At 45.6% G+C, this 27314-nt stretch overlaps 2 protein-coding genes and 2 long non-coding RNA genes across 7 annotated transcripts in view; 2 read left to right on the plus strand and 2 right to left on the minus strand.

The window, feature by feature from the left end:
* Window positions 1-298: 298 nt before the first annotated feature.
* Window positions 299-4142, minus strand: LOC308593970. 4 transcript variants are annotated; one of them, XR_014011166.1, is made up of 3 exons: window positions 3436-4142; window positions 2523-2631; window positions 299-919 (listed from the first exon to the last, which is right to left on the minus strand). It is a non-coding gene; the product is annotated as an uncharacterized lncRNA (long non-coding RNA). The 4 variants fall into 4 exon arrangements; XR_014011167.1 differs by lacking the exon at window positions 3436-4142 and adding an exon at window positions 2867-2883; XR_014011168.1 differs by lacking the exon at window positions 3436-4142 and adding an exon at window positions 2779-2865.
* Window positions 4143-8942: 4800 nt separating this feature from the next.
* LOC308593405 lies at window positions 8943-10206 on the minus strand. Its single transcript, XR_014010947.1, has 2 exons — window positions 9774-10206; window positions 8943-9331 (listed from the first exon to the last, which is right to left on the minus strand). It is a non-coding gene; the product is annotated as an uncharacterized lncRNA (long non-coding RNA).
* A 751-nt stretch (window positions 10207-10957) lies between these two features.
* LOC308593434 (uncharacterized protein) lies at window positions 10958-13266 on the plus strand. Its single transcript, XM_081205771.1, has 3 exons — window positions 10958-11341; window positions 12088-12174; window positions 12864-13266. The coding sequence occupies exons 1-3, from the start codon at window positions 11114-11116 to the stop codon at window positions 13137-13139; spliced, it is 591 nt and encodes a 196-aa protein (XP_081061897.1). The 5' UTR covers window positions 10958-11113; the 3' UTR covers window positions 13140-13266.
* Window positions 13267-17391: 4125 nt separating this feature from the next.
* BASP1 (brain abundant membrane attached signal protein 1) overlaps window positions 17392-27314 on the plus strand; it is an 80364-nt gene continuing 70441 nt past the window's right edge. Inside the window, exon 1 of the mRNA XM_081206629.1 lies at window positions 17392-17660. The gene's annotated coding sequence lies outside the window, so the exon portion shown is untranslated. The remainder of the gene's footprint in view (window positions 17661-27314) is intronic.

The following is a 27314-nucleotide window of genomic DNA, read 5'->3' on the forward strand; positions in this document are numbered from 1 at the left end:
AAAATATTGCATGTCAATAAAAAGGTCATAAATGCAACAATGTGAATAAAATATGTATGTTTTTTAAAAAATAATTATAATATAATGATGAGAGTTCATATTCAACAAAACTAGAAAGTCATAGGAACTCTCTGATAGCCTTAGAGTAACTGAAAGAGAACTGAAACTGACAGAGCCTTCCATCCCTGCCTCTGACTGCAGTTTTTCCACATAGGAATTTGTTTTCACAGAAAATCCATTCCTGGATTTTCCCTACAGTTTGCTTTACTTTTTCTTTACTTTTTCAATGTAATTTGAAAGTGGTGTGTGGGATGGGGAGTTGCTGCTATTGTTACGCAGACTCTATCATGTGCCAGCCCTCCAATACCTAAGCCAAATCCAACCTACACCTGGAATCAAGAGTTGGTGGGGCCAACCATGGTCCGCACCACAGTGAATAGGAAAAGACCAAGGAGCCACAGAGTGGACATGGTCATCTATTTAAAAAAGAAGAGCAGATGAAGATTGCTCTTAGGCAGAAGGCATAGTCAACAACTTGATCAGTGAGCTCCACCTGACAAACCACTTATTGGGCATGCATCTTGATTTGCTTGCTTATGCAGAAGTTAGATTATATCTGGACGTTAAGGAGCAAGCTGGATGACAGAGCACTTTAATCCACTTTAACTGCACCATCCTAAATCTCCAGTGTACACTGCAATCCCTCCCACAAAATACTAACAAGGAAGTGGCCGCTTCCACTTGGATCAGGCTTTCTTTCTGGCTTTTCTTCCACGCTCTCCATGACCAGCTTGACAGGTCCTGGTGGATCCTGTAGGGATTTGACAAAGGAGGTATTTGCCAGGTTCAGGGTATGGAGAGCCGAAAGGGGAGCGTCCAGGGCTGGCATTGCCTCGGCAAGGTCTCCCTCGCACTCCTCCTGTAATCATATCAAATATACCACATTGTCAGGATGAACAGTCCAGTGAAACAATAACTTTCCGAGAACCACCCTTTCCTTTCTTATTCCAGGTGCTGCCACTGGATGTGCCTTGATTGGAATTGATTGAGGGCCCTCTCGGTGGCAGTTCCCCACCTGTCAAATGCACTCCCTGGTGCAACGGGAACGTGGTCACCCAGTAAGTTTTACAACTCAGTGGGGATTTGATAACCCTGGTCTCCTCTGGCCTAACACTCTAACTCATTCTCATCCTCTCCCTTTCTTTGCTTGCTTGTGTTGATGGGGAGATGGAGAGGGGTAGAGGGAGTTACTTTTTGTCTTTGGAAGATAAATGCATCAATATTCTTCCTAGATGACTTACATATGTCTGTCAAGGAGGTATACGGAGCCTAGCCTTCTACAGAATTCCTTAGGCAATGGATTGATCACAGCCACTGGTATCCCAAGAAGGACACCTCAAGGCTTGCTATTGTTGATGATCTGTTCCTTTCAGCAAAGGGGCCTCCGGGAGGTGGAAGGAATGATATTACCTGCATGATGTCAGATTAAATGCAATAGGACAGCCTTTCTCAACTTTGGGTCCCCAATGTTGTTGGACTACAACTCCCATCATCCCTAACTAGAAGGACCAGGTCAGGGATGGTGTGAGTTGTAGACCTACAACATCTGGGGACCCAAGGTTGAGAAGTGCTGCAAAAGTTAGGATTTTAGCTAAGAAAGAGCCATGGAGAAAGAAGAAAATCCAAAGGCAATGGGGGAAATGTGCAAACACAAAAGCTGGTGTCATAAGAACTGGATATGCTCATTACCCAGGGAATACTTATAATTAATTAGGGTGGGGAGGTGGAAAACATGGAGGAAGGAGGGGGTCACCCTGACTGGAAACCTTACCAAGAGCACTCCTATTAGAAGGTAAGGGTGCCCAACATCTTTCCTCCTCTAATTTTGGACTCAGATAGTTGCATGTCAATCAGTCTGAAAGAACTATGGATCAACCTACAAATGGTAGCTCTGTGAGGGATCTAACAACTTTCAGCACCTTTAACAAACTACAGTTCCCAGGATTCTTTGGGAGAGGAAGCCAGGGCAATTTAAAGTGGCATAATAGTACCTTAAATGTATGGTGTAGACGTGACCTTGCCACCTTCACCAGCAGTTTCAACTGTCTGCCTGGGGTCACCAGAAGGAATGGCAAAGCTGCACTGAGACTTACTTTGCCTTCCTTTGTGTCTCACAGGGCATTTCACAAGGCACCTGGCCATTGTTTCCATCAGTGCCTTTGATGATCAAACTTTAGATTTGAGATTTGAGACCACTATTCTGAGGCCACTATTCTGATGAATGTGCTTCTCTTCAAGAGAGCACATGTTGTGGTATTTATATGTGCAGAAGCTGCCCCAGGAGTTTAAACATAACACATAACTTTCTTTGGTACGATAAAACATACAGTGCTTGTTTTCTGGGGGGGGGGGGGAATGTTTAGGGGTACTCTCATTTTGACTCAAGGAAATCACCATTTTATAGTTGAAATTGGGGAAAATAAATACAGTAAATGGACAAAAGCACAAAGAACATGCACTACCTCATGCTAGATTCCAACTCCTACTTCACACATTAAATGCTTGTTCAGTCTGAGACTCAGGAAATGAGGCTGCCATCCCGGGTAGCAACAGAATTGAGGATTCACCGTGCTAGAGAAGAAAATAAAATGTTTAAACTTTTTAGTTTCTTCCGTTTGATTCACAAAATGTTTAGGGGTGTGAGTACCTCTGCGTTCCCCCCAGAAAAAAGTACTGAAAATACACACACACACATACACGAGAAACTGGCAGACTTACGAGATTTTACCTACTTATTCTGAGGCGCATAGCTGTATAAAACGCACAGTAAAACTCCCTCTCTCACTCTCTGCACTTGATAAGAGACCTAACTGAAAAGAACTGCCTGCTGTGGTGACATCCTAGGATTCCAGACCACATCAACTCTTTCCATAATGCATTTCCCTCAACCACATCTAGCCACTATCTACCACTGCCACTGCTCTTGCTATAGAATCCTGTACTGTTGTGTGTTTGTTATCTGAAGTGACACTTGATTTAGGATCAGGTTGATAAAAAACCTCAATGGTTAGCAAAATAGGAATCTGTTGTTGGTCCATTTAACTTAGCGCTGTCTGCACTGACTGGTAGAAGCTCTCCAGGGTTTCAGGTGTTGGAGATGCCAGGGACTAAAGTGTAAAGCCACGTGCTCTGCCATTGAATTATGACTGGGGATGGGGGAGAAATAATGAGCAGTATCCAATTAAACCATTGTCTCAGTACAAAGATTTCTGCTTGTGTAATGGAACTCCCCCTAAATATGTTCCTCCAACCCTTTGGAGCAGATTTGGGGAGGGTTTGGGATAGATGCCTGGAGGGAGGACTTGTGCAAAAGGAAATCCTTTGCACTTTCCCAATCTTAACAAGGAAGGCTACGTATGCAAAACGAGCACTCACACTTTACATTGTGGGTGCCCTTTGTGGGATCATGCATGGTGCTACAGTTCCCAGGGGGCTTACTGGCAAACAGGGGCTGGCTTGCCTTCCAGTGTTAATTTTTAGGGGTTTATGCCCAACCTCAGTAATCAAGTTTCTTGCTGGGAGGTGGGGCCAGCCCCATTTTTATAAATAGGGGGTGGAGCCAACAATAGCCAGAGTGGCACAGAGTGGTGAGTACTTGGGGCCCCATTTCCTTTTCCACGTTTCCTTCTTCCCTATCATACTTCCTGCCATGGAGCCAAGCTGCCTTGACAGCTCTTTGCTATTAATTCCCCCCCTTCCTGTTGCTTACTGCTGGCGAGTCCTGTTAGGCCTTCCATTTTTCGGGGGCCTTTGGCCTAGCAAAGCCTATTGAGGCCTCCCTTTGTTCCCTGCCAGCTGCTGGATTGCAGTGGGGGGATCTGCGGCCTACTGAGGCCTAGTGAAGCCTCCAATTGTTCCCTGGCAGATGCTGGATTGCAGTGAGAGGGCTGTGGCCTAGTGAAGCCTCCCATTGTTCCAGGGCAGCCGCTGTTGGGGTGCTATTCCCAGTGCATGGTATTTGCCCATTTTTTTGCTGGGCCCTCTGTGGGACCGGAGGTTGGTCTGGATGACCTCTGGGGTCCCCCTTGCAAATTGGATTTGTCTACCTGCCATTTATAGCCCTGTGCATTGGCTTGCTAGCATTCATGAAATATACTCAGAGTCGCAAAGTGATTTCATGCTCTTTATTCAGCTCACAGTGGTGAGGAGGAATGAATGAAAGTCCCCTCAAAGTATCTGCTTATATACATTATTTACACAATGGGCTGCACATGATTGGTTAATTCTGGAATTCTACTGTAAGCCAATCAGGTTGTGGATTCACTTATATCTGGAGCATGATTGGGTGGTTCCTGCCAACCAATCATACTGCTGCATTGTTCTTGGACCAATCAGACTGCTGCATTCTGAATCCTATTGTTCTAGGACCAATCAGACTGCTGCAATTTGGATCCTATTGTTCTAGGACCAATCAGACTGCTGCAGTTTGGATCCTAGTCAACTCAGTACATAACAATTCATGTCATTTCATTCTCTCTTGTTTCTTGGCCTGCTCTAGTCTCGCAGCCTGGGCCTTGCCCTGTGGCAGACATGTGTAAATTTATGAGAGCCCGCCCTGAGGAGCCTGGCCAGTTCCTTGTTCATGCATCTGGCCACCCTTTAGAAGAAGAAGAAGAAGAGTTTGGATTTGATATCCCGCCTTTCACTCCCTTTAAGGTGTCTCAAAGCGGCTAACAATCTCCTTTCCCTTCCTCCCCCACAACAAACACTCTGTGAGGTGAGTGGGGCTGAGAGACTTCAAAGAAGTGTGACTGGCCCAAGGTCACCCAGCAGCTGCATGTGGAGGAGCGGAGACGCGAACCCGGTTCCCCAGATTACGAGTCTATTGCTCTTAACCACTACACCACACTGGCTAGTTCACAGGAGTGCTGCGTAAAGGGAGGCCATGTGGTGAAGCACCTCGAAATTGAAGTTGGTAGGCCTGTTCTTTTCAGACCTGATGGCGTGCATCTTTCCAGCCCTGTGAGTGAGCTCTTGCTGTGTGACATCAGGCATGGCCTGATGGAGTGGTTGGAGGTAAGTTGAATGGTTTTCCAGATGGTGGCAAGACCGTGAGTTTGTGGTCTCAGGTGGCGGTTATGGCCTTGGGTGGAATCCTTTAGTCTTTTCTTCCCTACAGTGGTACCTCAGGTTAAGTACTTAATTCGTTCCTGAGCTCCGTACATAACCTGAAACTGTTCTTAATCTGAAGCACCACTTTAGCTAATGGGGCCTCCTGTGCCGCCGGAGCACAATTTCTGTTCTCATCCTGAAGCAAAGTTCTTAAGCTGAAGCACTATTTCTGGGTTAGCAGAGTCTGTAACCTGAAGCGTATGTAACCTGAGGTACCACTGTATATGGTGGGGGGCAGGGCATGAAGTGGTGACTCACCCCATTGCACCGGCGATTCAAGGGTCCCCCTCTTAAAGGGGTTATATATATGGGTGTCACTGACCCTACACTGAAAGGTCATCAGTGAACTACCCTGCGTGTGGGGATATGGGCTTGGCTGCCTGCTACACATATGTCTCGCAGAGCACCCCCATATCCCATTTACTCTGATGAGCCCCAGTTCCCCCCCGGCTGGGGTGCTGGGGGGGGGTACACGCCCAAGACCTAAGCCAAAGTCTTCCTACATTTGGAAGTTTAATAAAGTTGTGGCCTAATTTTATTTCTTCCTTATGATTCCTGGGGGCTGTGGCTGTCGCCGCCTGGTCATGCAGTGCATATGCTACACTGGCTCTGGCCTGGGGGAACGCTCTGCCTCATGAGACCAGGGCCCTGCAGGACCTGATTTCTTTCCGCAGGGCCTGTAAGACAGAGTTGTTCCGCCTGGCCTTTGGCTTGGAATCATCTTGATCCCCTCCCCCTCTTTCTCCCACCCCCTCTCCTCCTGTGATGGAACTCCTATTTGGGGACTTCCCTGGTTTTTTTCTGGCCCATGTAGGACCAGTCTGGATAGTTAGCCTTGGTGAACACTTGACGTTTTCATTCCCAAAAAAGTTTTTGATTTGAGTTTCTACTGAAATGAGGCTGCAATTTAATGTTTTATTTTAATCTTGTTTTTTAAGTTGTATTTTAATCAATTGTTTTTATACCTGGTTTTAGCCGCCGTGAGCCCATCGTTGATCTTATTTATTTTTCAATGTTTTCAATAGTTGTTTCCTTTTTTTAGATGATTTTATGGTTTTACTCTTTTTGTAAGCTGCTTTGAGCTTTGCTTGCAATCAAGTGGTGTATAGATCATAAGAAATAAATAAAAATAAAAATACACCCAGATTTAGGCAAGCCCTATCAGGACCATGGACAGGTCCTGTGACCTCCAGTGGCTGCAGTTTTCTCTTGATTGTAGTTAATGGGTGGATGTTGTCTCAGCAAAGAGGTTGAGGTTGGCAAACCCTGTCCTGCAATTAGCCCTGCCTTTGCGAAGGAGCTGGCTGTGTTCTTTAAAGGGCTGTTGTCCAGTTCCATAAATGCTAACATCTACAAGGCTGAAAGATGAAATGCTACAGGGGACTCACCCTAAGGGTTTGAGTCACAAACCCCACCTCAGCCCACTCACAAAGGGCCATCACAAACCCCACCTCAGCCCACTCACAAAGGGCCATCACAAACCCCACCTCAGCCCACTCACAAAGGGCCATCACAAACCCCACCTCAGCCCACTCACAAAGGGCCATCACAAACCCCACCTCAGCCCACTCACAAAGCACCATCACAAACCCCACCTCAGCCCTCTCACAAAACGCCCTCACAAACCCCATAGTACATTGGGATTTGTGACAAAACTCCATCATCCCTAGTAATGCAAGGCCAGCTAACATCTGGCTGCTTATTAAAAGTGTCCCACTGTAGGTTCCAATTCCACCCTGAGCCCACTTTATGAGGGCTCTGGTCACCTTGTGAGCAGAGTCTTATTTAGTCTTCTGTTTTAAACAGACGGTATCTCTGCATGCTCTATAAACACCTTACCATTTCATTCAAATGCGTTGTTTCTATTCCTAGGTGAATCTAACTATGGTAGGAGATTACTCGACAACAAGGACAGGCTTCTCCAGCTCTCTGTTCTTTCCAATTGCATATTGTAAAGCTGCAGAAGTCCTGGAAAATGATCAGCTTTCCCCAGAGGGGGAATATTTTGTAAAAAGTCCATTCTTTTGGGAGGAGTGGGTTTGTTGTTCAAGGCCTCCCAATCACCTTGACTGCACAACCGGGATTTGCTGGGATGTGGCTGAATCCCACCCAATACTGGTCTGGAAGTCCTCTTTGCTTTGCTCCCAGTTTTCTTTCTTGCGTTGAGCCCAACTCTTTGCTTTGTCATTTCATTCAACTTCGCTTCTGGCTTTCCCCAGTTCCTACCTTGGCTTTCATTTTCAGGTCAGGGTCATGGCTTTGAGCCCCTGCATTGCAGGATGTTGAACTAGATGACCCTCTCTTCCATTCTAGCTCTTTGATTCTTTGATTCTGTTAACTTCATAATCCGTCCATTCCTGTGTAAGGTCTTCCTTGCCCTCTACCTTCCCCTCGCTGCCCCAGATATTAATCTTCTGGTGGTTTTTGGCCCCATCTGCACCATACATATAAAGCAATGTCATACCTATTTACACAGTCATGAATTCCCCCTCCAAAATCCTGCAAGTAGATATATAGGTACCGCTCTGGTGGGAAGGTAAACGGCGTTTCTGTATGCTGCTCTGGTTTGCCAGAAGCAGCTTAGTCATGCTGGCCATGTGCCCGGAAGCTGGATGCCGGCTCCCTCAACCAGTAAAGCGAGTTGAGCGCCGCAACCCCAGAGTCGTCCGCGACTGGACCTAACAGTCAGGGGTCCCTTTACCCTTTACCTTTAAAGGTAAAACATTTGCATTTATTGCTAAAAATTTCTAAAAATGCCCCCCTTTTACTGGCAGAGGAAGAGGAGTGCAGGGGGAGCACACCACCCCCCGGCAGCATGATCCTGGCAGGATGCCATTGCAGCTGCCCCCGTGCTGGGCACCCCGCCCCACAGGCAGCACTTCCCGCCCCCAGGACGCACACCCCGCCCCGCCTTCTCTCTGCCCCCCCGGTGCCGGAGCATGAAGCTCCACCATTGCCCCTTTTGTGGGGTCACAAGAGAGTGAGTGTGATGTAGTTAGCGTGTTAGGCCGGGGGAGACCAGGGCTATCAAATCCCTACTGAGAATATATTTGATGTCATTACAGGAGGAGTGCGAGAGCGACCTGGTGGAGCGAATGCCCGCTCTGGAAGGTCCGTTTTAGGCTCTCCATACCCTGAACCTGACAAATACCTCATTTGTCAACTGCATAAACGATCCACCAGGACCTGTCAAGTTGGGCATGGAAAACGTGAAAAAAAGCCAGAAAGAAAACCTGATTCAACTGGAAGCGGTAATTTATTTTTTTAATCCTCTATTGGGAGGGGTTGTCATGTGTTTCTTTGTTGATACTGAGCATTTTCATCGTATCACTTTATATTATATATTCAGACATTCAACCAGTAGACTTTAGTCCATTAGGGCAAGTGGGGAACTGCCCTAAAAAGCTAAGCCTCTGCTTAGCCAGCCCCCATCTGCTCCTGTTCCTCCTTAGACCCAGTGTTGCTGTTATGCAACTCAGCAGCAAGGAGGGTGAGGACAAAGCCAGAATTAGCTCACTTTGCCTGTCATTGGCTCTAATTCCCTACTACTGTTGACTCTCCCATATTCTGCCCTACAAGTCCAATGGGCACCAGCCCCCCGCCTGCATTCAATGCAATAAAATGAACCATAGATACAAGTGTCATTCTATGACCTTATCCATTTCCTTCGGCTTAAGAATCACCTGGATGCTCCCAAAACTATTACAGGGGAAAGAACAGCAAGGTTGAAAATCTTCCAGATTTTTAAAATGAGATATTTATATTTTGACAACATTTTAATATATATGTATTTATTTGAAATTTCAGGTAGTTCGAAAATGGTTGTAAGGGACCTGAAATTCCTCGACTCCTTGAAGACGTCTGACAAAGAGAATTTCCTCCCAGCTGTAATGAAGAGAAGTAGAGAGAAGTTGTGGACTTTCAGCCAGGTGGACTTTCAGCCATCTTTCATAGAGCCAGCTGTATCAACTGCCTGCAAAGGAATGTGCCAAGGAGTTGGATCCATGGAAGCGTACGACCGGGTGGCAAAGGTGGTGGCCCCAAAACATCAAGAACTCAGGAAAGAGGAAGGGTTGCTCACTCTGCTGATGCAGAAGCTCAATACAGACAGAGACGAACTAAAGAAGTAATTGACCGCCTCCGGGACCTAAACGATGAACTTGAATCACTTAATAACTTGTCAGGGAACTGCCATCAGAGGCACGGGAGACGGAGAGGGTCTCTGATTCTGCAGGGGAAGGTCCAAGCGCCAGAGGGAGACTCAGCCGGGAAGAAGGGGAAGAGAATGAGTGTAACACCAGGGATCCAGGAGAGCAACGGGACAGGGAGGTGCAGGGGCTCCAGGACTCTTCGTTGGAAGTTAGCAAGGAGAGCCCAAGCACCCCGCTGCCCACGCCCACCCTGCGCAGGAGACTTCCGCGAAGTGAGAGGCGGAAACGATTGGGCGTCAAACAACTCTTATGTTGGCAACGCTTTAAGAAACACCCACAGACAGATTCTACGAGTGACTAAGGGCAGCCACGCTAAGATGGGCTGCGCAGTCCGGAGGGTTTAACCAGGCAATCCGATGCTCAAACGGAGCAGGATTACGCACGAGTAACTCCCAACCACTACATAACCGGAAGAAAGAACTTGAAAACAGCATTGAGGAATGCTCTCAGAAGCTGGACAGGGCTGAAAAGATGAGCTTGGGAGGAAAGGAGGATAGGGGCACGGAAGCAGCAAGCTATAAGGTGTCTGACTCCACTTACGCAAGGACTTTGGAGAACGCCATCCAGTTTGGAACCCTAGTCTTGCTTGAAAATATGGGCAAAGAAGAGTTGGGTGCCCTCTCAGAGCCAGTGCTGCTAACAGCAACTTTCAAACAGCAGGGTGGAGAGTACAGGAGACTGAGAGAGAACGTTATTGAGTACTCAAGCAATTTCAAATTTTTACTCAATGGATTTCAAGTGGAATACTACTTGGAGGAGTCTGACCACGTCACCAAGGAGCCCATGTCTCTGGTTATGTTGAAACAGGTAGATTTTATGGAAATTTGTACAGTGGTGCCTCGCAAGACGAAATTAATTCGTTCAAACAAAGTCCAAACAAAGCCAAATTTGGTACAAGAGTTTATTAAGTGCTCTTTAAAGTCACACATGCTGTAAAGAACATTTCAAAATTCAAACCCAGAATTTTTTTAAAAAAACAGCAGAGTGGCCCAATGGTCACAGAAAATCATAAAAATGCAGGGGGGAAAAACAAGCTTCCAGATTCTTGCAAACCCCTCCCCAACTGTTCCCCCAGCCACCCAGCACACAGAAATTCAAATCCAGAATTTTTTAAAAAAACAGCAGAGTGGCCCAATGGTCACAGAAAATCATAAAAATGCAGGAAAAAAACACACAAGCTTCCAGATTCTTGCAAACCCCTTCCCAACACCAAGTCCTTGAATTCCAAACACCCCAACCCAAAATCCAACCCCCCCCAAAAAAAGTTTTAAAAGCTTAACTTACCAAATGGCTGCAAAAGAAGTTTTGGAAAAGCTTCAAAAATCACCAAAGTCTTTAAAAACCTCAAAAAAGGCTACTATGTACACTGCGTTCTATGAGTTGCTCCTCGAAGTCAAGTTGCAACTGTATCAAAGGTGTTAAGAAAAAGGAAACAAACTTGCAAGACGTTTTCGTCTTGCGAAGCAAGCCCATAGGGAAATTCATCTTGCCAAGCAGCTCAAAAACGGAAAACCCTTTCGTCTAGCGAGTTTTCCGTCTTGCGAGGCATTTGTCTTGCGGGGCACCACTGTATCTGTTTTCATTATCTGCTGTATCCGTTGCAAGCTCAGTATTATGGACAGAGACTGAGAGAGAACGTTATTGAGTACTCAAGCAATTTCAAGTTTTTACTCAATGGATTTAAAGTGGAATACTACTTGGAGGAGTCTGACCACGTCACCAAGGAGCCCATGTCTCTGGTTATGTTTAAACAGGTAGATTTTAAGGAAATTTGTATCTGTTTTCATTATCTGCCATATCTGTTGCAAGCTCAGTATTATGAACAGAGACTGAGAGAGAACGTTCTTGAGTACTCAAGCAATTTCAAGTTTTTAGTCAATGGATTTCTAGTGGAATACTACTTGGAGGAGTCTGACCACGTCACCAAGGAGCCCATGTCTCTGGTTATGTTGAAACAGGTAGATTTTATGGAAATTTGTATCTGTTTTCATTATCTGCTGTATCCGTAGTTATATCTGCTGTTTATTATTATCTGCTGTATCCACAGTTGCTTCTTAACTAAAGAGCCGCAATCAAGAGGGGATGTTCACACATGATGTTGCGGGGAGGGGTTTCAACTCCTTGCCCCCCTCCCAGTTCTGATCTGCCCATAACTGTCAACTTTCCCCTTTTCTTGCGAAGAATCCTATTCGGAATAAGGGAATTTCCTTCAAAAAAAGGAAAACGTTGACAGCTGCCTCCCCAGGGTTGCTGTTTACCCCAGAGTTAAAAGTAATATTGGGCTAAAAATGCCCTCCTTTTGTGGTGTCATAAGTGAGTGAGTGTGATGCAGCTGAGTGTTAGGCCAGGGGAGACCGGGGTTCAAATCTAAAACTCACTGGGTGACCCTGTTCCCATTGCACGAGGCAGTGCATTTGACAGGTGGAGAACTGCCACTGAGAGGGCCCTCAATCAAAACAGGTAGATTTTAAGGAAATTTGTATATGTTCCCAGCACCCTTAACAAACTACACTGTTCTTGATTAGTTAGAAAGCAAAATCACTGGCAGATTCTGGTACCTAGTTGCCCACTAAAATGTTGGTGCATTTTTGTTTTGATTTTTTCCCTGAATTTGAATATGATTATGAAATGTGGTGAACTGAAGAATGGGACAGTAAGGAATTAATATGTAGATTATGCCCTCTCTCTTGGTTGTCCTCCTTAGGTTGCAGTTTCTGATGCCAAGGAGCAGCTAGTGGGTGCAGATGAAAAGGAAGCCAATGAAGCGGCCGCTATTGCCCAGGGTATTCAGGTAATTGTGCTGTGCAGCCTGGTGCTCCCTCCCCATTCTCTACTATGCCAACTTACCTGAGAGTAAGCCCCCTTGAACCCAAGAAGACTGAAAAAAGAGGCACACACAGGGCTGCACTGTCAGCACATGATGTGCCCTTCCACAGTTGCTTTTTAACTAAAGAGCTGCAATTAAGAGGGGATGTTCACACATGATGTTGCTTAGAGGGGTTTCAACCCCTTGCCTGCCCCCCCCAGTTCTGATCTGCCCATAGCTGTCAACTTTTCCTCTTTCTTGTGAAGAATCCTATTCAGAATAAGGGAATATCCCTCAAAAAAAGGAAAACGTTGACAGCTGCCTCCCCAGGGTTGCTATTTACCCCAGAGTTAAAAGTAATATTGAGCTAAAAATGCCCTCCTTTTGTGGGGTCACAAGTGAGTGAGTGTGATGCAGTTGAGTGTTAGGCCAGGGGAGACCAGGGTTCAAATCCACACTGAGTTCTAAAACTCACTGGGTGACCATATTCCCATTGCAGCAGGGAGTGCATTTGACAGGTGGGGAACTGCCACCGAGAGGGCCCTCAATCAATTCCAGTCAAGGCACATCCAGTGGCAGCACCTGGAATAAGAAAGGAAAGGGTGGTTCTTGGAAAGTTATTGTTTCACTGGACTGTTCATCCTGACTTTGTGGTATATTTGATATGATTACAGGAGGAGTGCGAGGGAGACCTTGCCGAGGCAATGCCAGCCCTGGACTCTCCCCTTCCGGCTCTCCACACCCTGAACCTGGCAAATACCTCCTTTTTCAAACCCATGCCGGATCCGAATGGACCTGTCACGCTGGCCATGGAGAGCGTGAAAGAAGGGGTCAGGGCCGTTGAAGAGCATGACCGTGCCGCAAATGTGGTGGCACCCAAACATGAACAACTGAGAGAAGCTGAAGGGTTGCTCCCTCTGGGGAAGAATAACTCAGACCTCTTACAATGATGTTTCCACAAATACCACACAAGAAACAATTCAGCCTTAACAGAGATCAAAGAACAGGACTCTGCATTTCTGCCTTGTAGAATTCTCTGAAGTAATAAAGGAGCACCTAAGTTGTGCTTTCAAGGCATCTGCAAGAAAAAGGTTTCTTACTTGGGGCAGACTCTGTTGACACAAGTGCTACCAAGAGCACGAAACACATGGAGAAGTGTTCATAAGCTGCTGTTCCCTGCATCACCCTTTTCAAATGAAACAGCTCAGGCTGACGTGTGTTATTCCTATGGCAGCCCGAGACACCACTGTCCTGATAACCTTAGGTGGGTTATGCCATGCTTTGTCTGGAGTTCTGCTTATGAGGTTAGCTATGGGCCGGTACCATCTCCTGACATGGAACAGTATGCTCTTATTAGCAGGCCTAATTTTGACTCAAATGCAAATCTAGATTAGACCTTCAGCTATAAAACAGGGGAATCTGTGGTCTTCCAGTTGCTGTTAGACTCTTAACTCCTATAATCCCTGACCATCACCTATGCTGTCTGGTCCTGATGGGGGTTGGAGTCCAACAACATCTTTTAAACAACATGGGGGATAGAATTGAGTCCTGCGTCACCCCTCATTGAAGGTTCCAAGGGGATGAAAAGCACTCCCCAAGTAACACCCTCTGGGAGCTACCATCCAAGTAGGACTGGAACCACTGCAAAGTAGTGCCACCCACACTTAGTTCTGAGAGTCACTCCAGAAGGATAACATGGTTGATGGTATCAAAAGCCACTGAGAGGTCGAGAAGAATTGGCAGGGATAGGTTTCGCTTGTCTCTCTCTCGACAGAGGTCGTCGTACAGGACGACCAAAGCAATTTCTGTGCCAAAACCGGGCCTATACCGATTGAAATGGATCCAGAAAATCAGTTTCTTCCCAAAGCACCTGGATCTGGTCTGCAACCACTTGCTCCAGAACCTTGCTCAGGAAAGGTAAGTGGTATAGGATTGCAGCCATAGACCACACTCCTCAAAGCACTCTGGATAAATGGGGTAGCATAGTCTAGAGTCCAGGAAACATGCCAAAATGCCTCCAGCTTTCCAAGGGGGAAATACTGCTTTTTCGGTGGAAATGTAGTAGCTAAGGCCGCAGAAAAATCTTTTCACAAATATATTTAGAAGGCTAATGCATAAATGTGTTAGCTATTCATGCTTAGGACACTTCTGAATTGAATTTTACAAGGTAGTTAACTGTACATTGGTGTCAAGGAGAAACAAATAAATGACATTTAGCACTGATTTACAATAATTTGAATACTGGAGTTAATGGTTTTATCAATTCATACCAGTCACTTAGTCGTACATAAATATATTACAGGTCTTTTATAGCCTGTGCAGGGACAGCTTAATAGAAAGGCACAAACCACATTCTAGTGGATTTGCATTTCTTAATCCTCATGCAGGCTTTGTCTCTTGTTTCCATAGCAATGAGTAGATCTATATTCCAATCACGCTGTCTGCTGGGCTTGCTGTCTCCATCAGGAAAACGGAGCCAGTTACTTAGTACGTGTGCGTTTTGGGGAATGATGTGGCATGGCCAACTCTAAAATAAAGAGTTGGATTCATTGGATATTTGAATGGGGATATATCAATGGAGCAACTTTGCTTGTGTGCATTTCTTCAGAACGCCGACTCATAATTTCAGAAGAAATTAGATACCACAATAGGTGAACATTGCTTTATTGGCATAGCTCTCGGCAGCCGGAATTTGTCTAGCATGCTTACTACAAATGAGAAATTAATAGTTTTTTCTATTGCTCTCTCCAAGAAAACAGAGCTACATTCTCCAGTGCATTTTTTCTTCTCGATTGTACAAGCTACTTCCGTATGTTCTAATATGGTTGGTGGTGATTTATATGTAAATAATTTTAGCAGGCTTGTTGCTTCTGCAGCCATGCAGCTCTGTACACTGAAACAATGAATTCTACATATCATTTTTTCCCCTTTACCAGAAGTCTTGGGAAGGAGGTCCAATAATCTGTATTTTGATCACCTGTTAAGCTTTCTACACTAATTCCGTTTACCAAAGCTTAAGTAAATACTGGATGAGCATTCCTGACAAGCTTTATGGTATAGAACAGAAGTCTTTGAATTTGAAAGGACCCATTTACCATTCTGATGTAGCTGTGCTATGCAGTGTTTTGTCTCCTTCCTCAGTGCCTTATATTTTTTATACTGGATCCATGAAAGTTGGATCCAGTATAATATATACTCAATCCATGAAAGTTGCAAACTTTCATCCTACCCCACTGGCAGAAGCCACTGGAGTAATTTCCACTGATTTCAGAAGAAATTATGCTAGGGTGTGTTGCGCACATCACTGATGCTGCAAACCTCACCTGGGACGAAGTCTCATTGAACACAATAGGACTTTCTTCTAGTAAAACATGAATAGGCTGCTAAGCACACTGACTAGGGAGTACACCCCATTGAACTAAATGGAACTTGCTTCTGAGCAAACATGCTGAGCAAACCAAGCACTTTTGAGCCTCTCATGTTGTTGCTGTGGATATGTGTGAAAATCAGTGCAGGAGAGAGGGGGAAATGCCATTTAAAATTCAATATACATTCTAGGCAACTTTACATTCACATTACAGATGAAGGAAATGCAAGTGGTTTTGGTGCCATGCATGAAACCATGCTTTGGTGTAATATATATCAGCAATGAAACAGGTGCCTTAGACAAAATTCTTAGTACAAATTACTTTTATCAACTTCAAGTTAATTAAATTCATTTGTATAGAATTCCTGCTCTTCAATTTGCAGGCACAATTTTGTATTGTACTTTTCATAACGAACCAAAAGCAACAATACATTACCATATATGCATATTTTCTAAAAATATTTTGAAAAAGAAGATTTTGGCTTGTATCTTTATGTTGCAATTATTTGAAGTTGTTTAGCCAGTGTCATGTGGCAACAGATCTGCTTATTCTAAGCAGTTTTTCAGATTGGCATATACTTTGTGGACAGCTTCACTTTCATTTCTGAATATTCTTCAATAAAGTTTAATGCCTCATTATTTTAACTTTAAAAAAATCATTAAAAGTATGTCCTGCTATACAGCCATTTAAGTAGCAGAGGGCGCTGCAGAACTACAAATACAAACCCCACGCCAATTAAAAAAAAATCTCTGTTTAGCAGCATGCTAAACGCACGCACTGCTTGCTCTGTGATAGAAAAAAACACAAAATCGTTGCCTTCACGTTGCTCACTGAAGGAGGGGGCGGTCGCCAGCTTGCAGAATATTTGGAGACAATTTGTAGCTAGTTTAATAAGCGGTTGCTTATATCTCAGACAGTTCATACACATCTTTCGTGCATGGCGAAGTATCCTGCCTTTCCTTACAACACGTCCATACTCCAGTTCCTAAGCATCCTTTCCCCACACTCGAGAAGAGTTGCCTCCATGCTTTCGAGATTAAAACGAAGCCCTCTCCTCTCCGTTGTCTCACAACCGTCCCATCACCAGAGGAAGGTTTTCCTCGATGTCCCAAGCAGGTGGCACTTTTAAATGCAAGCATTCCGGCCCTCCTGCAACCCAACGCAGCACGCCGCGCACTCCTGCGCGCAAGCCTCCCCGGGGTGGTCCTCTCCTCATCCCTTCGCCATCCGCGTTTGCCATCCCTTGGCCACAAGCTGCCGTTCCTTCGAGGAAGCCCAGAGCGCGCAGAAGAAGCCCATTCTGCTGGCGCGCGTCTCTCCCATTCCCCATCCAGCCGCGCGGTGCCAGAATGCCAACGACGACGACCGCTTGCGCTCCGCCCCGTGCGTAAAAACCACAATAATATTAGTAATATATAAAGAGGCAGGGGAAGCGAAGTAAAAAGCATCTCTGAAGGCTTGCAAGATCTCTTAGGAAAGGAGTCAGAATCCACCAGCAGAGAGATCTGCCCTTGCTGTTCCTCCCCACCGCGGGATCCATCCTTTCACGTGGGGGTTGGAAGCTCGGTGGGCATGTTTACGCGCCTTCCAAAACAAGACTCCGTCTTGAAACGCGCAAAGCGGATATTTAAAACCTTGGCTCGGGACCGCCCCCTAAGGGCGAAAGGAGGCATCTCTTGAAGCTGATGAGCTTTGGGTGAAATAATTGGGGGGGGGGAGAGAAGAAAAAAAAAAGGTAAGGAGGGAGGGGTGGGTGGGTACGCGCGCGCGCGGAGGGGGTGAGGAGAGAGAGAGGAACCAAACCCGGTGCGCGTGTCTGTGCGCGCGTGCGTGCGTGTGCATGTGTGGCTTTTGAACTGCCCACAGACTGTCACCGAGAGAAGCGGGAGGGAGGGGGAGAAATGCAGCGGCAGCAGTAGCGGCGGCGCCGGCGTTACTCCAAGCAGCCACAGCTCCAGCCACTACACTCCCAGCCAGCGAGCGAGGGAGATCTCCGGCGAGACTCAGCGGGCGCCAGGGCGAGCCGGGACCCCGCTCTCTCTCTCTCTTTGTGACCCCAGCCTCGCAGCCGCACCAAAGGGGACAGAGGAGCAAAGGAACGAGGTAAGAGCCATCCGAGAGGCTGGAGACAATTTGGATTTTCTTGTTTCCCCCCCTCTGTGTTTTTTACGCGGCAGCCAGCTGGTCGATCCGGTTCTTATTGCTGTTGAAACAAACGCCCCCGCCTCCAAAAATGAAAACCGCTTGTTCTCTCGAAATTTTTAATGTGTGTGTGTGTGTATTGGGAGATTTTCTGATCTATATATATATTTAAAAGAGGGAGAAGCAAGATCTAGGTAGCCCACATGCCTGGGCGATGGGTTTCTATGAAAGGGAGAAATTTAAGTCAGTGCCTATGTCTTGAAATCTTTGCATGGAGACGTCCACGGGCATGATGGAGAAAGGGATGGATGTGGGGAATCGGGATGGAGGGTTTGGGGTTGTTTTTCTCTTTAATTTTTTTAAGCCACTTTTTTTTTGGAGGGGATGTTACAGATTTCTTTCCCCATCTTTTTAATATATATCTATATATCTATATATCTATATGTACAGAATAAATAAATAAATAAATAAATATAGACTGCATAGCATGGATATCTCGAAGAAGGCATATTGGGGAGGGGGCGTACATCCATGTTAAGATCATGCAGGGGAGGGGGGAGAGGAAGGAGGGGGGAAGAGCGTAAATGCGAGATAACATGGCATGAGAGCCTCAGCTTGGGCTTGAAAGGATGGTTTTTCGCAGCTATATTACCTGTGGAGCACTTTGGAGAAAACTCCTAAACGATCTGTGCGTGTGTATTTTGGCTAAACGTGTTTCCCCTCCTCCTTTTTAAAAAATCACCCCTTCAATCTTCTCTTAGCAGAGGGCGGGCGAGGTGTAAAGTGGACGCCTGCCAATTTTTTTATTTTAAAACCATCCTGGGGTGTTACACTGTGTGATTGTTCTTTCTTAAGCGATGCTGAAGAAAAGAGCTTCTGGTTTTATTATTGGTCACCAGTGTGGGGTGAAAAAGAAAGACAGACGAGGAGGGGGCGGGGTGGGGGGATATGATAGCAGTGGCCACAAACATTTTAATCTCCCACCCTGCTTAAATGCAAAGCCTACAAGACCAGAAGCGTTTGTGTCTTGGTTTGGGGATTTTTTTTTGCTTCAATGCAAAGATCCACACCATCTCTATGGAGTTTAGGAATACTGCATGGATCCCCGTGGCTTCGTCCTCTCCGCCATGAATATGCATAGCAAGCCCCCTCCTGGCATCCTCTCCCCACCCCCAAGCGAATGTGGTTTCTTGTAAATCAGAGATCCTGCAGTTTCTCTCCCTTCTCCACCCCTCTGCTGCGTTAGCCACCGAATCATGGCACATGAAAACGAGCGCATCTTAGTGGCTCCCGGAGATGAGGCTCCCGGGTACCACGCTTTCTTTTTTGGGGGATGCCTTTTCAAGTAGCCGTCCCCGAGGCCAGCGCATTCACACGTCGTCTACGACACCGGGTCTGTGTTGGGTGAGAAAACCTCCCAGCTGGGCTCCTCTTTTGGCGATACTGCAGGGAAAATGAATGAAACTCTCTTGTAATTACCTATTCCTTTGTCTTCGCCTCGCGCATGCGTAGCAGAGCAGGGTGGGGAAGACGGACGAGGCAAGTCTCTCTCCATCGTTAGTCAGGCACTTATCAGAATTGGCAGAACAAAGGCAGGCATCTTGAGATAAGGATCTCTCCAGACCTGTAGGACAGCATTGGAGGGAATCCTTTTTTTTTTTGCCAGCAGATCCATCTTGCATAAGCACCTTGTTAAATGCTCCAGTGGATTTAAAGGGGCAGAGGGAGAGGGAGATTGTAGACTCAGCATCAATTTTGCAAACCCATGTGAATGAAATTCTGCTTAATATTAAGCGGTGGTGATCTCTGTTCGCTGTTAAGATTGTGCATCAGTCCAGCCATACTATCACAACTCCCTTTTTCCAATGTAGCAGTGAAAAAAATGCTTCTAATCTAGATGAATGGGGGGGGGGGTAAAGAAATGGCCATGCTGGGGTGTAGGCTCTGGAAAATCTTCACTGTCTAGTATCTTGCAAAATGGCCTTCAAAGAACTGTGCTGAGGAATAGGGGCAACCATTTCAACGCGTTTCTCCACACCCTGTCTCTTATCTGCTAGGCTGGCCATCTTTTCTGCAAACATTTTGGGGGTATCAAATGAACTGCACTAATGAGGCCGATCCATTAGAAGAGGACAATTAGGCAACTTCCGTGTACCTAGTTCAATTAAAGTCAGTGTTTAATGATACTGTGAAGAATCTGTCGCTATAGGAAGCACCCCGGCTGACACTGTCTGCCAAATTCCTCCACCTAGAGGGAGACACTCTCCTCCTCTCTGGCATTTTTTTCCTATACAGTCCTGTTTTCTTCATTTAGTTCTCTTCTTTCCAACCTTCTCTCCATTCATTTCAAGAAATGGGATTTACCAAGATGTACTGTATGGTTGATACAGATGCCCATCCCCCCCCACACACCTGCAATTGAAGTGTGGCAAAACCCTCCACAGGCAGCACTTTGGCAGGATAATATGGATGAATTAGTTTAGTAGTGAGCCCACACTCAGATTTTGGTTCCTGGTGGAAACCTTGGCATCATACTCAAATTCTTCCATTTATAAGAGCTGGGGGAAGGATCTGCAGAAGCACCATTTGCTTAGACACAGCAGTTTGGGAGGTACAAACATCTACGCACCATGTGGGAATTGAGACGACACGTTTACCATGCTCCTATGTGTGTTAACATTGTCTTGTTCACATGGGAGGCTGATGCAAATGACCAGCCTCAACCTTGGCTAGTTAGTCTAGAGGAAACCACAGTGATGAACTGGTTGGATTTGCAGCTTTAGGCACAGATCTAATCAAGAATTTGCCAACACACAGGAGCTGTCACATCTGAATTGCTACTTCTAGGCCCAACTAAATATATATTAGAACTGTCGATCCAGCCAAACACTGGATTTTGAGATATCTTGGAATGCTGATTGGGTAATGTCTGTCCACAGGCCTCAGAGTCAGTCCATCAACAGTTTATTGCCTTGCCCACAGGACATTAAAAAAACACACCAAGTGACAGAATATATCTGAGAACCACAGTCTCAGAGTGGAGGAAGAGGGGAGGGGACTTTGCTAAAGGCTGGCACAAGATTCCCAGATTTATTAGAGTGCAAACAGTAGCATGGTATATTTTAACAACAGCTGTAGTAGTATACACACACACACACACACACACACACACACACACACAAACACACATATCTCACTGCAGGTTAATCAGTTACCTAAACAAACAGACATCAGTAAAAATGCACACAACCCAAATCCTCAAAGCAAAAGGATTTGTGCTTTTGGAATGCCTAGTGTATCGACCCAATAACTGATCAATAGTTGGTCAGACATATAGAATGTGGGTAGGATTATTTCCCTTTGTTTTGCTGAACGGCACAGCTGGTTTGGAGAAGAAAACAGAAAGTGAAGTTTTAAATGGAGAGGAGGAGCATGAATCGAAGGAAAGAAGTCACCACTACCACTTGTTTTTTTGTCACCTGTTAGTGGCTGCATATTAATGGTGAAAGCTGCTTTCCCCAGTCAAGTAAAACTGCTGACAGGAAGCCAGCAGCTCCCCACATGTTAACTTGTCAAAACAGCTGATTGGGTAACTCAGGAAATTTGTTAGTGAAATAACTGTTAGGGAAGCACATCACACAACACTGCTCTGCAAAAAAACAGATCTGCCAGTCCCCTTGCTGCATGCTGTTTACAAATACTGCCCAAACTTGTGGAATCTTCTGCTTGCAATATTGTTCATAGCCTTTCTTGCTCCCCTCCCCCCATGTATCAAAAGAGAGTAGAAGATAAGAAATTTTTCAGTTTTTGTTAAAAGCATAGTTCCAAAACTGCACCATGCCCATGTGTTTTGTGAAATCATGGCCCTCTGCAAAAATGGCAGCGTTAGTAACTGCAACCGGAAGCTACAAATAAAATTTGTATTTTCTAAAGCGTCCTGTATTCATCTGTCTTTCTTGCAATCCCTTGTTGCAGCTGACATTTTGATCTGCTGACCAAGCCATTTGTGTCATCAGTTGCACTTCTAAAAACATCTTTTCCACAGAAAACAGAAGTAGGTTTGTTTTATTAATAAGCAATTGGTGAAACCCACAATGTAAAATGGATTCCTCCTCTCACATCATAAATTCTCTTTACCTCTTTAACAATGTTACTTTTGAGTAAGTGGTTGGTGCTCGCATCCTTAACATAGCAACCAGAAGTATATCTCACTGAAATCAGTGGAACCTGCTTTCACATAATATGTAGGATTGGGTGCAAGTTGACTGATGAAGTTCTATGGTCATTTTTAACAGTTAAGAGCCAGTACTAAACAAGATCTCCTGAGGAACAATTATTGATAAGTGTCATCTGGAGAAGTAACATGGCCCGATCCCATGACTGCTTTGAAGTAAGTTCTACTGAGTTCAAATGAGCTTACTTCCAAGTAAATGTCAGTAGGTCACACTTCCAAGTAATCTTGGACATAAACCCACATAAATCAACGAGATTTGCTTCCAAGTCAGCTTGCTTGGGTATTGGGCTGCTAATTGCCTTATTCTAGTAGACCCTTAATTCTACAGGTGTGCTTTAGATGTGCAAAATTTCAACTTGTGAGAGCACACTTCCAAGTAAACTTGGACATAAACCCACATAAATCAATGAGATTTGCTTCCAAGTCCACTTGCTTGGGTATTGGGCTGCTAATTGCCTTATTCTAGGTAAAGGTAAAGGTACCCCTGCCCGTACGGGCCAGTCGTGTCTGACTCTAGGGTTGTGCGCCCATCTCACTTAAGAGGCCGGGGGCCAGCGCTGTCCGGAGACACTTCCGGGTCACGTGGCCAGCATGACGAAGCTGCTCTGGCAAGCCAGACCAGCACAGCGCACGGAAACGCCATTTACCTTCCCGCTATAAAGCGGTACCTATTTATCTACTTGCACTTAGGGGTGCTTTCGAACTGCTAGGTGGGCAGGAATTGCCTTATTCTAGTAGACCCTTAATTCTACAGATGTGATTTTGATGTGCAAAATTTCACCGAGCGAGAGCATAGGGCTTTCACTTCTTTGTTTTGAAAAGATTCCTAGCCCACATGGTTTCCAAGAAAAGTGTGTCCAAACAATGTCACCTGAAAGATCAGAAACTAAATGTAGGGAAGGGTTAGAACTTCTGGTTCTCCTAAATCTCTGATTTCCTCGTTCCTTTTGCCACCCACACAGCTATGTCTGCACTTCTTGTTGGAATGTTGTGGGTAGCAGGAGAAGGATATATTGATTAAATATTATCCTTCCTAACTCACGCTAGTGAGTTTATTCACACAGCAGAGTACATTCCCCTCTTTACACAGCAGGAAGCTAGTTGCAGATTCGTTAGAATCTCTTAAGTTCTACTATTCCTGGTAAGACCCCTTTGATTCCCTCCTAAAAGAATAAAAACACAACAGTCTTCTTTTAAAAGTAATAAGTTTACTCACATTCAGTTCACAGTTGGAGCCCTAAAGGCAGGCTTTAGCTTAGACTTACAGAAGAGGGTTTTAGTTCATCCCATATGGGAATTCATCCCACATGCTGCTGTGTAGTCCAAGAGAAGAAAAGGTATCAAAAAAGGAAAGTGGCTGCGTGACTGGACCTTTTGTGGGGTCTGGAAGGGTCACACCCACCTTACCTGATCACATGAAAAGGAAGGATGCTCCAGACCAGGTGTAACAGGAAGTTCAACTGGCTGGACCGACATTCCCCTGCATGTCCACTCTAGGCAAACAGGAAATGTTGTATTTGACTGCTTATGTTACATCCCACACTTCTTCCTTGTCCTTTGCCCTCCCATTCCCGACAGAACATTTGACATTCTGAGACTATGTTCTGTTTTGCAACCAGGATATAGGATGCACATCTCGCAAGTGCATGTAAAGACAGAGAACATTTGCTTAGCATGCAGAAGCCCCCAGCTTCAAGCTCTGGTATCCCCAGGTAGGGCTGGGAAGGATCCCAGTCTGAAACCTCGCCAAACTGAACTAGATGGACCAATGGCCTTTACATAGCAGCTTCCTATGTTAGTGGAAACATCTGTATAATTTACTAGGAAGGCAGGCTTTGGGTTTCTTAGCATGGGGGGAGGATTGCTAGAAATGAATGAGCTTCCAAGGCACCAGCAGGAACAGAAAGAAGAGGAATCTGAGGCCATCGACTAGAGCAGGGCCAGGATTTTTGGCCCAGCTTTTTTCAGCAATTTAGAAGGGGAATGAAAAGAAAGCACTCACAAACCAGAGGTGGTGCAGGAGACTTTATCTAGTGTGTGTGTGGTGGTGGTTGTTGGGAAGGGCTTGGTTTGCCTTACATAAATGAGGTGGTGGTTTGTTTTTGTTTTTTTAAAAAAATTGGGGGTGGAAATCACCTGGCTGCCCATTGTCTCTGCAAGGCCTGCCAGGAACTTCTGTGAATATACATACATGTATATGACTGTTTTCTGCTGGAGGCAGAAAACTGTTTTCTGCTGGAGGCAGGCCGATATGCCAAGGGGAACTCCTGGTCACCACTAGCAGAGGAACCACGGCAGAATGGGGAGGTTCTTAGGTGCTTCATGCTTGCTCTGGGACTTGTTCAAAAACAGGATTTAATTAAGGAAATCCAGCCGTTCCTTCGCCCATGAAAACTTGGAGGTATTTTCTGTTGTTCCCCAGAAACGAGAGGAAGTATATTCTCCCTTTTCAGGGGTTGCAGTTGAGGGGAGGATAAATGATCCTCCTAAAATGGAGCAGTGAAATTTGTCTCGGTGGTACAAGGAACAGCCCCTGGTAGGAAGCTAGGAAGAGGTTGGAGCAGAGGTCAAGTGTGGATGTGTTGGCTACTGAAAATAAGGAAGCAAGCAGTGGCAAGGAGAGAAGCTGAGGGAAGAGTTGTAAAGAGAAGGCCCGAGAACTTCAGAGTAGACAAAATGGAGAAGGCACGTGAAGTCTCTTGCTAGCAGTGCTACAGCCAAGTGTAGATGTTGGGAAGAGGGGGAAAGGATACAGACAGGTGTGGGGAACATTTCACCTTATACATGTTGCTGAGATACAACTCCCATCATCCATGGCTGTTGGCCATGCTTGGTGGGGCCAATGAGAGTTGCAGTTCATCAGCATCTAGAGGACCAAAGGTTGCCAGGTGTGGATGCTGCTGGGGGTGGCAAAATGGAAGGGAGACCCACAGAGTGGCAAGGGTGCAATTCAGAGCCCGAGGTGAGTCTAACCAGTGCCAGAGTTTGCCTGCGGAATCAATAAATGGAGTAGTGTATGGAGTCTTGCAATACTGAGTTGTCTGTAGCTAACACAGAGATAAGCCTGTCTGTAGCTAACATAGAGATCAGCCCTGATTATAGGCTTTAGGTAGTGCTAGTGAATTTTAACTGACCCATGAGATGCTTGTAGCCTGGCTAATACATGTATATGACTATGAGCTAATTTATCTAGTCTTTACCTAACTAGTGAATTAATAATAATAATATAATAAAAATTTATTTATATCCCGCCCTCCCCAGCCAAAGCCAGGCTAGGAGCAGCTAACAATAGTAAAATAATACAGCATTCTAAAATCAATTCATTCTAAAATCAATTCAGATCAAATTAATGGCAACCACTGAGCTAGAGTTCTATGAGGATTACCGAAGGAGGGGGTCAGACTGTGCCTTGGCCAAAGGCCTGGTGGAACAGCTCTGTCTTGCAAGCCCTGCGGAAGGATGTCAAGTCCCGCAGGGCCCTAGTCTCTTGTGACAGAGTGTTCCACCAGATCGGAGCCACAGCTAAAAAAGCCATGGCTCTGGTTGAGGCCAGCCTAACCTCTATGGGGCCCGGGACCTCCATGGTGTTTTTGTTTGAAGACCCTAAGGTCCTCCGCGGGACATACCAGGAGAGGCGGTCCCGTAGGTACGAGGGTCCTAGGCCGTATCTGGAAGTGGTGCAGGCAGTTTTCTGTTCTTGGCAAGGAACAATTTCTAGGGCCCACGCTCTGTCTAAATAGCAATAACATGAAATAATAATACAGTGCTGCTGGGCATGTGCAGAGTTCCTTTGTCCTGCCACTGAGTAACAGCGCTAGGTAGCTTACACACACTTACGCAGGGTTTGATGCATTTAGATGTTCCTCCTTATGTTTCATACCTCCACACCTTGATCTTTAACCAGTAACAGAATCACTAAAGTGGTCCTCTTTCCCCCTAATCCCCATCAGGACAAGAGGCCTACATTACTGCTACCAGTAAATAGGGAAAAGAAGCCTCACCTTGAGGTTGGAGCATATTGCAGGTGCCATGGGGAAAACTGACATCTGGTGTCCTTCCCTGTCTGTATCATTTATAGAATCATAGACCATCACCATAGTGGAGCCTCACACTACCAGTAGTAGCTGCCAGAGTATGAAGACAGTGGCACTCCATGCAGTAAATGCCTATGTATGCCAAAGCACAAAGACTGGGTGAGGTAAAATAATAATAATAATAATAATAATAATAATAATAATAATAATAATAATAATAATAATAATATTTATGCCCCACCCATCTGTCTGGGTTTCCTCAGCTGCTCTGGGCGACTCCCAACAGAATATTAAAAACAACGTTAAAGCAGCCAACATTAAACACTTCCCTAAACAGGGCTGCCTTCAGATGTCTTCTAAAAAGTCAGATAGTTGTTTATTTCATTGAAATCTGCTGGGAGGGCGTCCCACAGGGCGGGTGCCACTACCGAAAAGGCCCTCTGCCTGGTTCCCTGTAACCTCACATCTCGCAGTGAGGGAACCACCAGAAGGCCCTTGGAGCTGGACCTCAGTGTCCAGACTGAACGATGGGAGAGGAGACGCTCCTTCAGGTATACTGGACCGAGGCCATTTAGGGCTTTAAAGGTCAGCACCAACACTTTGAATTGTGCTCGGAAACGTGCTGGGAGCCAATGTAGGTCTTTCAGGACTGGTGTTATATGGTCTTGGCAGCTGCTCCCAGTCACCAGTCTAGCTGCCGCCTTCTGGATTAATTAGCATGTCTTCTACCCCTCATTTAAGAGATAGATGCAGGGACCCCTGACCAGTGTGCATAGCCTCCAACACGTCCCACTGGGAAACCAGGACGGCCATCTTCCAGGGCCGCACTTCCGTGTGAGTCATGTGACCTGCATGAGAAAACGGTCCCCCAAAACTGGATGCCCGGGACAGTTGATGGGTATGGTGTGTTGGGCTGGATATTATGGCTAGAGCCTAGGTGGTTCTGGAACTGTGACTCTGTGTTGACCTGATACTTCATAAATTGGCTTTTCTTAAGTTAGCTTGGTTGCCTGTATTTCTCCTCTGCATGTGGTGAGATGTCCACTCACAGTCCAGAAGAATACTGAGGGAAGCCAGAATTGAGCAGAACAGTAAGGGTAAGATAATGGTGTTGGAGAAGGAGTTGATTCAGATAAATGGTTTTTTAGTGACAGGAAACAGGCTCCTCAGTGGTTCTAGAGAATGGTTCCTCAGACTCCATCCCCATGAATCTCTTTTTTAAATATTTATTTATTTGGTTTTTCAAATTAAAAATTTACAGAGATATATCAAACATAAATCATAAAAACAAGATTCTAAAGAATCTCCTGGATTTCCATCCTCCCCTTTGTGGGTCCTATTATTAAT

The sequence above is a fragment of the Podarcis bocagei genome (assembly GCF_964188305.1).
Source record: "Podarcis bocagei genome assembly, chromosome: 8".
NCBI classification, from domain to species: Eukaryota; Metazoa; Chordata; class Lepidosauria; order Squamata; family Lacertidae; genus Podarcis; species Podarcis bocagei.